The sequence below is a fragment of the Zosterops lateralis genome (assembly GCF_965231275.1).
Source record: "Zosterops lateralis genome assembly, chromosome: 1".
NCBI lineage: Eukaryota > Metazoa > Chordata > Aves > Passeriformes > Zosteropidae > Zosterops > Zosterops lateralis.
In genome coordinates, this window is record NC_139762.1 from 83,212,740 (window position 1) to 83,227,214 (window position 14,475).

Here is a 14,475-nt window from a genome sequence, read left to right on the forward strand (position 1 = left end):
TATGTTCCTGGCAGTCGAGTCGCTGTGTGGTGGCACTGTTACAGAGGGTTATGAAACTCATCTTGGGCTGACACTGCAAGTCCTGCTGGCTCTGAGCTCTGCAGCCAAGCCCAAAGAATGCTACATGGCTGAAGAGATGGTTGTGTCACCTGCACAATTACTAAAACACAATAAACTCTACCTAATGCTCCCTTTCACTATTTCTATGTATTTCCTAAAAAGAAAGAAAGAAAAAAGAAAATAAAAAAGGAAAAAAGAAAAAAGCAGAATGTTCATCCAATTCTTGCAATGAATAGATGAAAAACCTAAAAAGTAGGAGGAAGAACGGCCTTGTCTGGTTCTACCTTTTATGTATTTGACAACTTCCACTTTGCAGGAGACAGATGCAGAGGCACAGAACTTTTGTCCCAGTCCTTGTTACCTCAGGAGGAGCTTCATTCTCTTGTCACCATGTGGATTTTCACTGGTCCCTCCTTGTAGAGCACTTTCATTAAAATGTGAAAATTCAGATACAGAGATGACCACAGAATGCTCACATAGCACACCAGAGTAATTCCCAGAATAAGACAATTATTTAATCATATATAAGGCATTTATTAACCCTTGCGCAACCCTTAATTTGACTAAACAATTAAAATTCTCTGGTGTTTCATTCACTTGACTGAACAATAAATTTAAATAAATGTTTGGAGAGAGCAAAAATCTTCCCAGTGTGTGTTTACAGCTCTCCAAAACTGAACTTTTAAAAACAGACTTAATCTCATAATCTTTACCCAAGTGGCACAAAAGTCAATTGGTTTGGACCACATCACACATTTATTCTTACAAAATAATCTAATTATTCTATTTTCACTATTTCAAAAATGAAGATAAATTCCCATACCTGAGTTTTTACGTCTGCAAAACAATTTCTGATATATATCAAACTTGACAAAAAACTATGAATAAAACTGACTTATTTGTTTAAATCAGGATGAGCTCTAAGTAATTCTAAGCCTTCCAAATTATTCTGAAATCAAGGCTCGCTATAGTCTCCTGAGCCCTGTAGTTTCCAAATGTCTTTAAAAAATGCTGCTTAAACAGCATTCATCCAGTTTCAGAGAAATCTATGGAAGGGCAGCTTTAAGCTCTGCATTTTCCCCAACAGGAGAAAAAGTTCTTTAGAGAAACTGAAAATGAAGCACAGACAGCAGAGCAGCCAGCTCTGCCACACTGACAAAGGAATCCAAAGGAAAGATTTCCATTTATTTTCCTTTCAGGGGCAGCTGTGCTCAGCCAGTGGGCAAGGACAGGTTATGTGAATAAAAGGCTGTGCATTCTTTAATGCCTTAGGTATGAATGCCAAATACAAGCCAGCCAGGAATTTCACCACTGATGCATGAGGACTTTTTAAGGAGCAGTGGAACTCAGAACCTGTTGGGACATGGGGTTTATCCTTCCTGACCACTAGAGCCCAGCACTCTCGGAGTAAGGCACCTTCCATCTTAATTTGATGGATGCAGCTGCTGCTGTTTCTGCTTGGGGGTTCAGCCAATCCAAACCAGTGGATACAAAACCACACACAGAGACAAGGACAGAGAGGGAGCAGTGTCTTTCCCAGCACACACACACACAAATGCACTCCCACAAACCCACCCACAGCCCCACCCTGTCCCTCAGCTCCAGCCTCACAACACCTGAGGTCACCAGTGTGTGACACAGCCCCCACACTCCCCAGTTTCACAAGGACACCTCACTCACAGAGCCTTCAGACACTGCCATGGGATTTAAGTTTATCAGATACCCATGCCCAGACTCTGGGCCCCCTTACCCTGCCACTGGGGAGCTCTTCCCAAATCCTGTTTTTCCTCCTTGCCAGCTTGTCCAGCCTTCAGTTTGGCAATGAGTTTTTGATCCCTACAGTACCTGGTTGCCCACACTGGCTACCCCATGGCTGGGCCAAGATCCTAAAGCCCCTGTGACCCATGGCCTCTTCTCCCCCTGCAGGTGGCCAGACCTCCCAATAAAACACACCCACACATGCTGATGCAGCACAGACAGCAAGGTCAAGCAGAAAATCATCAAAAAAAGTGTTTAATGAGAAGATGGGATTAACTGCAGTGATGAGTCAAAAGGCTGTCAGACAGGAACAATGCTCAAGAGACCTTCCTCTTCTGTCCCCTCTTCCATTTTTCCATACAAGTCCACAGCCACCTCCACCCTCTTCTCCTGTCTCTGCCCAAACAAAGCACCTCTAATTACTCTTCCTCATCCATCCCAGTTTTGCCATACCCCTACTGTACTGATACAGCATGCTGGACCTTGCAAGATTTCCCCAATATTCCTTTCAATTATTTGTGAGGTTTGATAACCTTCCCCTTAAACATCAGTGCAATCTGTCCATCTCTCCCACCAATCTGTAAATTCTGTTAGCCTCTCAATCCCACTGCTGTTCAACAATTTCTTGTATCATGACCAACAGTTCCTCACGGTCTTTTCAGCTGGCAAAGCCTCAGCCAGAGCCTGGACATCTGCCTGCATAACATAAGGAGGTTTAATTCCAGGACAGAAACAAAGTGAAGTGCAGACGCACTAAATTGCCACAGGTCTAACACGTGGCAGTGCCGAAGCCCTGAACGGTTCCTGTGAAACAGCTGTGATGCAGCTCATCTGCCACAGCCAAAGGTCTGGTTCCAGCTTTCATAGAGCTCCAGGTCCTTGGGGGACACGCTGGGCCGCACCGTCCTCAGGGCACTCTCGAAGTCCAGGAAGGAGATGGGCCGTACCTGGTCCGGCGTGATGGTCGTGATGTCCATGGACTGCAGGCTGCGGATGGGGCCCAGAGAAGCTTCCCGACAGAGCTGTGTCATGTCTGCCCCAGAAAACCCATCAGATTTCTGCACTATGAGTTTGATTTCCTCTTCATTCAGAGAGCAATGCTCCTTTGCCATCAGCCGGGTGACAATCTGCTTCCTGGCGGAGGCTTCTGGGAGAGGGATGTACAGTCTCTTCACCAGCCTCCTTCGGGCAGCTTCGTCAATTTCCTGGGGTCGATTTGTTGCTCCAACCACTAGGATACGATCTTCAGAGGAGGTTGTTGCCCCATCTAACTGCACCAGAAACTCAGTTTTTATTCTCCGGGACGACTCGTGCTCCCCCTCCCCGCGCTGGGACAGGAGGGAATCGATCTCGTCGATGAAGATCACTGCCGGCTGCTGGCACCGCGCCACAGCGAACAGCGCCCGCACCATCTTCTCCCCCTCGCCCACCCACTTGGAAGTCAGGGAGGAGGCACTGATGCTAAAAAAAGTTGCTCCAGACTGGCATGCGATGCACTTGCCTATGAGGGTCTTGCCGGTCCCAGGGGGGCCAAAGAGAAGGATCCCCTTTGGAGGACCACGCAGGCCGGTGAAGATGTCTGGTCTCAGCATGGGCCACACCACTATTTCCTTTATGGTGGCTTTGGCAAACTCCACCCCAGCAATGTCATCCCAGCTGACAGGAGGCCCGTGGTCCATGATCTCGTGCATGATGAGCTCAATCATCTTTGGTTCGATGTTCTTCAGCCGTTCATCCACAGGCAGCAATGGGTCTGCTGATTCCCCTCCATAAGGTTTACACTGTGCTCCTCCATTTTCACTTCCATCTTGTTTTGGAACTGGAGGCACAAACTTACTGAAGGGACCCCGAGACCTGCCTGCACCCAGGGACTTTTTTACACCTCCATATGACGAGATGGGTGTACGCTGGTTTTGAGATTTCTTTTGCTGATCCATCCACAGCTGTTCCTTTGCAGTTTTAAACCCAGGAGCACTGCTCTCTTCGTTTCTGTTTCTTTGGCCTGAAAAGCCATTAGTTTCTGTAGAAATGGAAGCCTGACATGGAGCAAGGCTAGGAACAGCTGTGCTGCCTTCATCAGCCAGACCATAGAATGCTTTTCTTTTCCCAGAATTTGCAGACCAGACAGGTACAGCTGACTGGTTGAAAAGAGACAGATTTTGTCCATCACAACAGTTACCTGACATTTTCAGAGAACCACTATTAGTGGCTTCTTTACTTCCAAAGAGCAGAGTTGCCTGGAAACCTGGATGAACCTGTTTGCTTAAGGAGGCTGGAGCAGCAGGAAGTGTGTCTGAAGCTCTGGTCACAGGAGGCACACTGTTTTGAAGGGACTTGGAAGATGAGGGATGCCCAAGGAGATCTGGTCCCTGACTTGCACATTTTGCTGAGGCAGCACTGAGCTCAGTCTCCCCAGCACTGCTGAAGACATCGAGTTTAGGAGGAGCTGGAGCAGCGGAGGCACTGACCCCTTTATCAGCTCGCACACGGGCATCTGCTGGTGCCATCTGAGAGCTCTGGAAAATTTTGCCAGCCTGCATCCTCTCTTGCACACACTTCAATTCAAACACATTATCTGTTGTCAAGGCAGATTGCCACTTGTCACTGTCACTTTGCTGACACGTTGCCAAAGTCAAAATGTTTTCCGCATAGTTGTTCAAGCCGGTCTCTGCGTTGCCAGAGTCAATAATCGCGGAGTATTTCTCCGCGTACTTCTTGAACAGGTTGGCAGCACAGACCTGGGAGATCTCGGAGTTTGCCCATGCATACTGAACACGCAGGATCTTGGCACGGTATCCATCTGCCTTCTGCCCGGGCGTGCAGGTGCCAGAGGTGAGGGCAAAGTGACTTTCCTGCCAGTCACTCAGGTGCACCGCGCTGGGGGCGGGGGCCTCCATTGCCGACACTGCAGCAGACAGAAAATACCTGCAGCTACAAAATGCCATTGCACACCATCTGCACCACCTGCTCCCCCCCTTTCCTAAACATTTACACAGGAAAAACCCACATTATTTTAACCGAGAGAAACAGAGCAGGAGGTCTTGCAAGCTACTTATCCAGTCTGGACACTTTACACTTTTCAAAAAGCAACCAGCTTTGTGGTGCAAAGGCACTTAGGTTCTCTTTTCTTCCTTACCACAGAAAGAAAAGAAAAAAGTAGGAGGGAAAAAAAAAAAAAAAAAAAAAAAAAAAAAAAAAAAAAGAGTTTGCTCCTAACCAGAGGTCTCCTGGGGACGTAAGTAGGCTGCAAAGAATGGTAACAGATGGCCAAGCAAAAACTGGCCTTGTTAAATGAAATCACCAGTGCTTTCACTCTTATTTGACAGAATACGGCACATAATAGTGCACCAGAGGACAGAGCATACACCACTGAAAGAATGATTTCAATTATTACAGTGATGGTAATAAAAATGAAACAATTAAGCTAGTAAGTAAAATTGCGTGCAGTGTCTCCAAGGGGAAATAAAAATGGAATGAATAATCCTGAATGTAGCAAGTTTCAGATTAAGAAAATATTAACAGATTAATAGTAAATGTTCAAAACTTCTTCCATTTAGAAGGCCCTAAAATGTCCCCATTTTACACCTTAGAGAAACAAAGCTCTTGTGTGTTTAAAGCAATGCTTGTTTCTTGGTTTCAGAAAGCAGAATTGAAATTCCTTTAGTGTTGGGGTTTTTTTAAGAAAAAGGAAAGATGACATTTGGCTCAGGAGGAATATTTCACTTGACTTGAAGTGGTTTGCTCACGTTCACAATCTATTTTCTTTCTCTGCAAAGTACCGTGTCCATACATTCTGCACCCTTCCCAAGACTGTGAGTCAAATAGCAATCCTCTGGATCAGCTGAGGACTGTGCAGGAGTGCAGATGAAGGTACAGGTGCAACGCTCATGTCAGGCTGGGGAGACAGAACTGAAGGAATCCAGGCTATGTGGGGTATCCTCCCTAATTATTTGCAAAAAGCCTGGCATCAGGATTAGACAACAGAGAACACAGTATGATTATTGCTCATATACTTATATGGTTACACACATGATCAATAATGAGGATGTAAATCATTTTGGTTTGAATGTTTCTTACTACAGCCCAAATTCGTAGAGCTGTTTAGAAAAGTTAAAATACATTTTACCTGCAAATCCAGCACCCCTACAAGCAAATCCAATTAAAAAACCCAAAACAAAACCACAAAAGTAAGACTCTCTCTGAAAAGTTACTGCCAACTTGGCACCGTGAGAAGTCTAACTTGCACCTAGAGAATCTGATACAAACTCACATAATCATCCATCCATAGCTGAGTGACAGTGAACAGGACATGAAAGGCTGCAGTCCTTCAGTTCTTTTCTCTAAAAAGCAGTCACTGTGCACATAAGTTTTTTTGTAACTGTTGAATCAAAAATATCTTAAGTGACATAAAAGCCTAAGTTCAGGAAAAGTTTAATAGCAGGTATTTGTCCCAATGAAATACTTCCATAAGTCAGAACATAAAATCTCAAGTTCACCACCACTTTCTTAGTGATTCAGTGGTCACCTTCCTAGCACTGAGGGAAGGTCATAACAAGTGAAAAGTGGTAACCAGTTTGAAATTTCGATTTGATTTTTCCCAGAATGGGGAAGGTTGGAAGAGACCCCAGTGGGCCATCTGGTCCAGCCTCCCTGCTCAGGCAGGGTCATCCCAGCACACATGGCACAGGATTGTGTCCAGACAGTTCTTGAGCATCTCCAGTGAGGGAGACTCCACAGCCTCTCTGGGCAACCTGTTCCAGTGATGTCTCTCCCACAGGAAAGTTCTTCCCCATATCCAGGTGGAATTTCCTGTGCCGCAGTTTCTGCCCATTGCCCCTTGCTCTACTGCTCGGCACCACTAAAAGCCTGGATCCATCCTCTCGACACCACCCTTTAGTAATAACTAAACATAAACATCTTAATAATCGTATAGCATCATTCCTTCCCCTAGTCTAATCCATATTAATTGCCCTCACAGCCCTTCAGCTTCTCTCCAAGAGAGTCCCAGGCACACACGTTCAGCCAGAAACTGTTCCCAGAGGAGGACATGGTCCTTGGTGTGCACGCCTGAAGCTGAGGCTGTATCCAAGCCCTGCCACCAGTGGATCTCGCACTGGGCTGCGTGCAAGCCTCAGCGCGGGGCGGGCGGGAGCTGCTGCGGCCCGCACACAGAGCGGCCCCGCACACACGGGCAGGCCCCGCACACAGAGCAGCCCCGCACACACGGGCAGGCCCCGCACACAGAGCGGCCCCGCACACACGGGCAGGCCCCGCACACACGGGCAGGCCCCGCACACACGGGCAGGCCCCGCACACACAGGGCAGGCCCCGCACACAGAGCAGGCCCCGCACACACGGGCAGGCCCCGCACACAGAGCGGCCCCGCACACAGAGCAGGCCCCGCACACAGAGCGGCCCCGCACACACGGGCAGGCCCCGCACACACGGGCAGGCCCCGCACACAGAGCAGGCCCCGCACACACGGGCAGGCCCCGCACACACAGGGCAGGCCCCGCACACACGGGCAGGCCCCGCACGGGGCCGGGGGAAGCACAGCCAAGTACACGAGCACGCCCGCCCTTTCCCTGCCCTCAGGCCAGGAATCCAGCCGGGAAGCTGCCCGGGCACGGCCGAGCCAAGGCCCCCCAGCTTTGGAGCCCTGGCGGCCCGGGGGCGGGGTGTTTCCCCTCACGGCCCAGCCCTGAGGGCCCCGCGGCTCCCTCCTTTCCCGTCCCCCGGTCCCGTCCCGGCCGCCCCGCGCCCCGCACCCACCGGCCGCCGCCGCCGCCGCGAATCGCGCGCGCCCGTTCCCCGCCCGGCCCCGCCCGCCAATGGGATAACAGCGCTCCGGGAGACGCAGCCAATCAGAGCTCGGGAGGCCGGGCCGAGTGGGATTGGGGCGGGCTCGCTGAGCCGACGTCACCCGCAGTGCTGGGAGGGACGGCGCGCGGCAGAGCAGGCGCTCTCCATTGGCTGCGCCTGAGGCCCGAGCTGTCCAATGGGCGCGGGGTCCGTGCCTTGGGAGGCGGGGCCGGCCGCAGCGCGTGGAGTGGCGCGTGCCCGCCGTGTGGGGACCGGGGGTCTGTCCTGGGTCCGGTGTGAGCGTTCCCACCTGGATCCCTCCCGTCCCCTTCCCCTGCTCCCTTCGGCTCCGGCCCGTGTCCGCCTGCCTGCCCCCCCGTCTCCTCCGCGTCCTTCCCGGGCTCCTCCCGCCCCGTCAGCGGCCTGGGGCGCTCCCCGGTGCCGGTGTCTCGGCTGCCGCGCCCTGCCGGCCCCTCACACGGGGCGGGAAAACCTTCCTGATCAGGGCTGGGTTCCTCAGCTGAGGGTCAGAGCAGCCGAGAAGGGAGAGGCTGGAGGATGTCACAGGTTCTGTCACCTTTTTTGCCTGTCCAGGCCATTTTCAGCAGCAGCAAATGGGATCGTGGAGATGTGCAATTCCCGTGGGGCAGGCGAGGTCTTTACCTGCACGGGAGGAGCGGAATTGCTGTGGCTCTTCCTGCGTCACACTCGAGTTTGGCCTCCCCAAACGGCAGGGCGGCCGCCTCCCATCGGCATTCCCAGTGTGTTCTCTCCTGGCAGACAGAAATCCCTCGGGCAGCCGGGCCTGTGCCGTGCCGGGCTCTGTCCTCGGCACCCCGTGCGGGACGGGCCCACAGGAGATGGTTCCGTGAACGCTGGCCCAGCACAAAGCCCCAGCCATAACCCTGGCTCCCGAAAACAGCAGCTGCTGCACAGGCCTTTTTGGGAGAACAGCTCTGACCAGGACAAGATGAATGACACACTGTTTTACAAGGCAAAAGATGGTGGTCCACGTGGAAGTATCCTGAGCGGAATGAGGTGGTGGAGTCCCCACCTGGATCACACTAACCCACGCTGAAATTAGCATACCAATCTAGATGCAAATTAGCACTCTAAGCTGCAGTTACACCTCTGGTATTAACAGAGACGCTTCTGTGTGGGTGAACATTTCATTTCCCGTGAGGAATCTTTCCTGCAGTTACTGTCAGGTTTTTGATATACATCAGGCTTGTTATGCCATTAGTGCAGACAGCACATTAAACTGTCTGTGCTGCTATGCAAGCTATCATCTCACACCCAGCTGGGCTAACATTTAAATAGTTTGTGACGCTGCTGCCATCAGATTTTTCCCAAGGCACGCTTGCCCAATTTCCCTGGGATTGCACAGAGGCAGGGAGCAAAGCGGCCTTGGGGACACAGGCTGCAGCCAGGCAGGACAGATGTCACGGCCCCTTCCCTGTCCTACATGAAGGCACTGGAGCTACAAGCCAAAGCAGAGCTGGGCAGGTGGCTCCAGCAGCAGATCCAGCTGCAGCACTGTGCAGAACTTGGCAGAAGGGTCAGCACTGGCCCTGGGTATGGCCAGGTACTTTTTCAGACTCCTGTTGCTGAGGAGGAAACTTCCTGCAGGAAAATTTGCAAACTCCCATTTGCAAAGTAATTTGAAGAACACATTGAAAAATAGTCCTTGGTGGTGAAAATCAGGGCACTGACTTGATATGAGTTGGGAATTTGGGCCTCTTAACAGTTCATCTGGCATGAATGAGACGAGAAAAGCTTAGTTAAGTACCAAGAGACAATAGCTGGAGTTTTGTTTCTGTTTATTAATATTGCCAATTAAAACTTATTTGTCTGTTCAGTGGGTTTTGGATACAGATTTTAAAAGGAATCAACAGCTCACAAATTATAATTAGAGCATTAGACTTCTGATTATTTTTCCATTTAGAACATACAAACTCTACATATGCTATATAGATATTACCCATTGATGGTTATTTAACCTGTCCCTACCAACCACCCCGGTCTTCAGGATTCTCAGTTTTATTTCTCGTTTTCTTCTATCTTTGAGCAATTCAAGTTTATCTCAAGGTTTAAACTGCTGTTGTAAGGCAACTTCAGTATGAGTACTACTGATCACACATGGTAACCTTCAACAACAACAAAACTGCCATGAGCAGAATCTTTTATGTAAAGGCAAGAAAAAAAAATTGAAAATTTAATAATTATAATGCAGTTCAGAATATATTACAAATGCTTTCATAAATACATATATTTCCAATATTTCACCATCAATAATAAAATATATTTATAATCTGTCATTTAGAATGCAAGTACTGTACTCTGCTAGTTAAAAAAAATAAATAAATTGAGGTTCCTGAAAGTAAAAGTCAGGCTTTTTCTCTCCTTCTCTAAAAGCTGCAGTCTTCCTTGAGATATGGATATTCTACTAAAGTACAGTTCTGGCATTTTATAATTATTTTAAATATCAAACAGTATTCATCGGCACAGACTGTGTTAGCTTTTGCACACAAGGCACAATAAATCCAGGTTAACATTAACTATTCATAAATACAGTGTTTCTCACTTACAGATAGGTTGTAAAGCTACAGAACAGAAACAGCAGTTACTTTCTTCTTTCAAAATGTTCCTTTACATGCTTCTTCCTGAGTTGATTACATAGCCCATACTTCCTTTTCAGATTATCTAATGTTAATAGTCTAAGAAGGAATTATTCCATGAAGAAAAGAGGGTATGAGAGACTGAATACTATAAAGGCCTTCAATAGTTACTTATTCGAATCATCCTAGAATTTCAGAAAAAACAGAACTGTGAACTTCAGGTTTCTGTACTAGGCTAGCCATGGGGAAATGTAATTCCATGGGCCTCATCGCTGCTGTTCATTAGTCAGATCAACTTACATAATTTCTTTAAAAAACAAAACAAAAATTAACTTTTACTCCATCAATAGTTAAAATTAGCCTTTATCTTAAATTCTTTGCCAACAGGAGTTTTTGTATCTGGACAACAGTTACTTCTAAAACTGATATTCAGATACTGAAAAACGTTTAACTGAATGCCAGTTTTGGCAGTATTTTCCCATAAATGTCTAAAGGGATCTATGTCTCATTCTGGGCTCTTGGGGACATTTCACCTCTCCTAGGTTTGGGTGTGCATTCTGCCTGCATCCCAGTTTTGCAGCAGTTTGAGGCTCACACAGGCAGGCATCAAATCATCTCTGCTCTGGTTTCCATGGAGCAGATTTCCAGCAGAATCTTCTTATGTAATAGTGGTGCCTTACCTTATGCCTTTCTTTTCCAATACTTATTAGTCAGATTTTTAATTTCAATTATAGTCACCTAAGCCCAAAGCAACTCCATTTCATTTCAGTGGAATTACCCTGGATTTACTCTGTGATAGCTTTGATCCAAATCTGTTCTCTCTCTCTCTCTTTTTTTTCCCTGGACAAACCTGGTTATATATTTCACATTAAAAAAAATACTGGTCTGTCTCACAGGGAAGGTATAATTCTTCTTTGGCTCCAAGGTTCTGGAGTTTTCTTAATGTAAAGTTGTAAATTTGTACCAGTGTGGAAGATATGTGTTATGGATGAACATTGTTTTCCAGGTCATGAGATCTGATTAATGTTGTTTAAAAAAATAGTAACAGAAAGGGAACAACTGCCAGCATTTTCCACTCTCTTCAGTCTACCAATCTATTGCATTGTACTACCACAGAAAAGCTAAATTTCATATTGGTTCTGATTAAGAGAATGATGCTGTCAAAATTTCTGACACTGTAGCTGATAGTAGTGTCTTGTGTCAGTCACCTGCTCAAATATCACTGGGCTTTACCAAATTCATTGGTATCCCTTTCTTCATCTGTTGCCTGGGAAATCAGTTCCTTATGGAAATAATAATCCTTCCCAGATTGTACCCTAGAAGTGAGAGATTAGGGAAGACAGATGTAGGGGCAGACCATGTGCCAAATTAACTGTTCTGATCCATGTTCCCTGGTCTACTTGCAACTTCCCAGCCATAGGAAGTATACTTGAAAGGGATGGAGGAAGAAGCTGAATAATTGCGCATGTTGCTCAAGAGGCTTTAAGAGTTAATATGAGCATTAAAAGGAAGATTGAAATGCAAATGTAAAAATTAATCCTACATATTATTTTTCTTGGAGCAGCTACTCATGTTTTTCTTATTTACACAGAAATAACTGTCTGGAATTTATGTATTTTAAATGGCAAAAGTACTTCTTGACTTGATGTTATTCTGACTTTCCCCTCTAACTTTCATTTTAGCTCTTTACTGCTCCTGTCTTTGACAGGATGATGTATTAATGGTTTGTGCCAAATAGATTTGATTTGACTTTTTCAGAAAGAGGTTTTCCAGTATTTTCATTTTCCATTCATGACTGTTAATGGAAGAAAACCACTGATGGGGGGACCACAGCTGATTTTGGGGGTTTGTTCTCTTACTTCCTATTTTTTTTTGTCACTGGTTTACTCATTTGTTAGCTAATTAGAGAAACTAAGAGTAACATTTTTGACATCACATTTCTAAGCACATTTTCTCAAAGATTTATTACACCATGAAGTAATCAAAATGGTAGCCATAGAAACAAATCAACTCAGTTACACAGAACATACCTTACAGACTATTTTCAAGTAATCATTGCTGATAATAACTTGATTAAAAATACAGAATACCAGGTAGCACATGGCTTTTGACAAAACTCTTCAGGAGGAGCTTTTTCAGGGACTTTTTTCATTATGAATGATCAATCTGGAAACCAATAGCTAGCATAACCTATTTGCTGGAATTTGACAAAATGGCTGTTTTAAAAACAAACCATTTAGGGGAAAGTAGAGAACCTGCTAGAAGGATGATTAGTGATCAGTTAGTGCTCATTCCCTTAGGTCTGGCTATGCAGTGAAGGAAGTCTTGAAGTCCTTTGTCCTTTGTTCATTTACAAAATTACTGCAGCAAGTGTATCATGACACATAACATTAACATATTTAGAACCTGAACTAAGCTTCCCCAAATTGAGTTTCTCCTGCAGTCATAGTAATGTTAAATTGATTGGTTTTAACACCTCTTAGTTTCATCTGTGAAGGAAGGTGGGGGGGTGGTGTTAGAGGTGAATGGGGACAATAGAGGGAGCACCAACCCTTCCATTTCCATTGCTTGGTTGAACAAAAGCTCTTGACTACAAACTCTTAAGAAATGACAGCTCAAGTCTCCTTGGCTATGTGCATCCTGAAAACAGGAACAATGAAACTACAGTATAGAGAAGGAATGACTACATTGAGTTACAACTCAACTTGCTGGCAAGGATTTTGCTACTGCAGCTGGGCTATATAACAACAGGTTTTGTACTTTTTTCCTTCATAGTTTGACTTTCCCACCTGCACCTAAAATAAAACTTGGCAACACAGAGTTAATTACCTCATCTACACATATACTTCAGTGCTGTTACTGCTGGTGGTGGTTTTGCCCCCATGTTTTCAGAAGATCAGTTGCCAGCTGTGAGATGTGCTGCCAGGCAAACTTGATGTGGGTGGATTCCACTGTGCGGGAACAAATAGCAAAACGTAGCACAAACTTCTCTCGCAGGTAGCACGGGACCAGATGGATCTTCTTGGCATCATTTATGCTTTTAAGAAGTGCCTCGTTTAGTTCATTTGAGCCCTGAAATCATTGTAATTCAATGGATATGGCAATGAATTTTAGAAACAAGTCTGGAAAATGTAAATTCCACCAAGCAGCCAAGCCCAAGTAGCACGAGTAACATGCAGCCACTTTCTCATCTCTCAGTGCTTTGCCATCAAAGGATCACAAAAAGATGATGATGTAAGAGAGAAGCTTTGAGCCACAAAGAGATTTAGGGATTACCTTCAGTTTAGAAGCAGTGTTCATACTGGGGCATTTCTGATAGTTGGCTGCCTTTTTGTGACCTAAGGTTGTGAGCTATGTTAAAAGCATTCATTATCATATCCTTGTTATTACACTCTTCTTGGATCTAATCAAACTAGCACAGGAGGAAGTTTTGCAGTGAACTATACTAACCTTCCTCACTTAAGCATGGCTGCTATGAGAGATTCTTTTGAATATGAAATCTTACCCTTAATTAAACAATTTTTAAGGTAATATATCCCTGGCATAAATAGGTTTCATATTATCAGTGGAAACCTTAACAAAGTCTTTACCTCAAGTTCTGTAAGAGTTATCCACCATAGAATCCATCAGAGGAGGTATCTTACGGGTTGTGCAACATTTACTCTCTCTATTACACTGGTGGTAACACACAATTGCAAGAGATTCTGGGAACATCTGCATTTTTACCACAGCATCCCCTTATTAAGCACTGACTCTGGAAGAAGAGTTGCAAATGGACAAATCTATCTCTTCAGCAGCACTTGTGTTGCTGTGGCAGCACTGGTCTTCTTGAGGACATCCTGACCAGAAAATACCTTCTCTCAAATCTGGGCAATTTTAACTTTCCTGCTTAGCCTTTTCCATACAAAACCAAAGCATAAGGCAGACAGTTTCCCATTGGCAGCAAGGATGAATGTATCACATTTATCACATGTATCACAATGTTCTCACATTTTTAGATCATAATAAGAATTAGGAGTTGAACTCAAGTCAACACCTTGTTCTGCCTTAGCACAAGTTGTTACGAGTTTGGTGCAACGTCCTAAAATTCATGGCTTACCCTTACTCTTCTAGGAGATATTTGTGACCGAAATGCTCCTAACGAAGAAAATGGACCAACTCTGGTGTTTTGCAAGTCTCCACCTATTACAGGTTAATCACTGGTGACAGTGATGTCCTGCTTCTTATCAAAGGTAAT

At 45.9% G+C, this 14,475-nt stretch overlaps 2 protein-coding genes across 2 annotated transcripts in view; both read right to left on the reverse strand.

Annotated features, from left to right (window-relative positions):
* Positions 1-2,085: 2,085 nt before the first annotated feature.
* On the reverse strand, positions 2,086-5,707 carry FIGNL1 (fidgetin like 1; the record flags this gene model as incomplete). The annotated part of the gene is made up of 2 exons (XM_083861398.1): positions 2,086-4,723; positions 5,668-5,707. The coding sequence occupies 2 exons, from the start codon at positions 5,705-5,707 to the stop codon at positions 2,646-2,648; spliced, it is 2,118 nt and encodes a 705-aa protein (XP_083717524.1). The 3' UTR covers positions 2,086-2,645.
* A 5,346-nt stretch (positions 5,708-11,053) lies between these two features.
* DDC (dopa decarboxylase) overlaps positions 11,054-14,475 on the reverse strand; it is a 69,361-nt gene continuing 65,939 nt past the window's right edge. Inside the window, exon 14 of the mRNA XM_083861411.1 lies at positions 11,054-13,310. Coding sequence (XP_083717537.1) covers positions 13,095-13,310 — 216 coding nt within the window. The 3' untranslated portion in view covers positions 11,054-13,094. The remainder of the gene's footprint in view (positions 13,311-14,475) is intronic.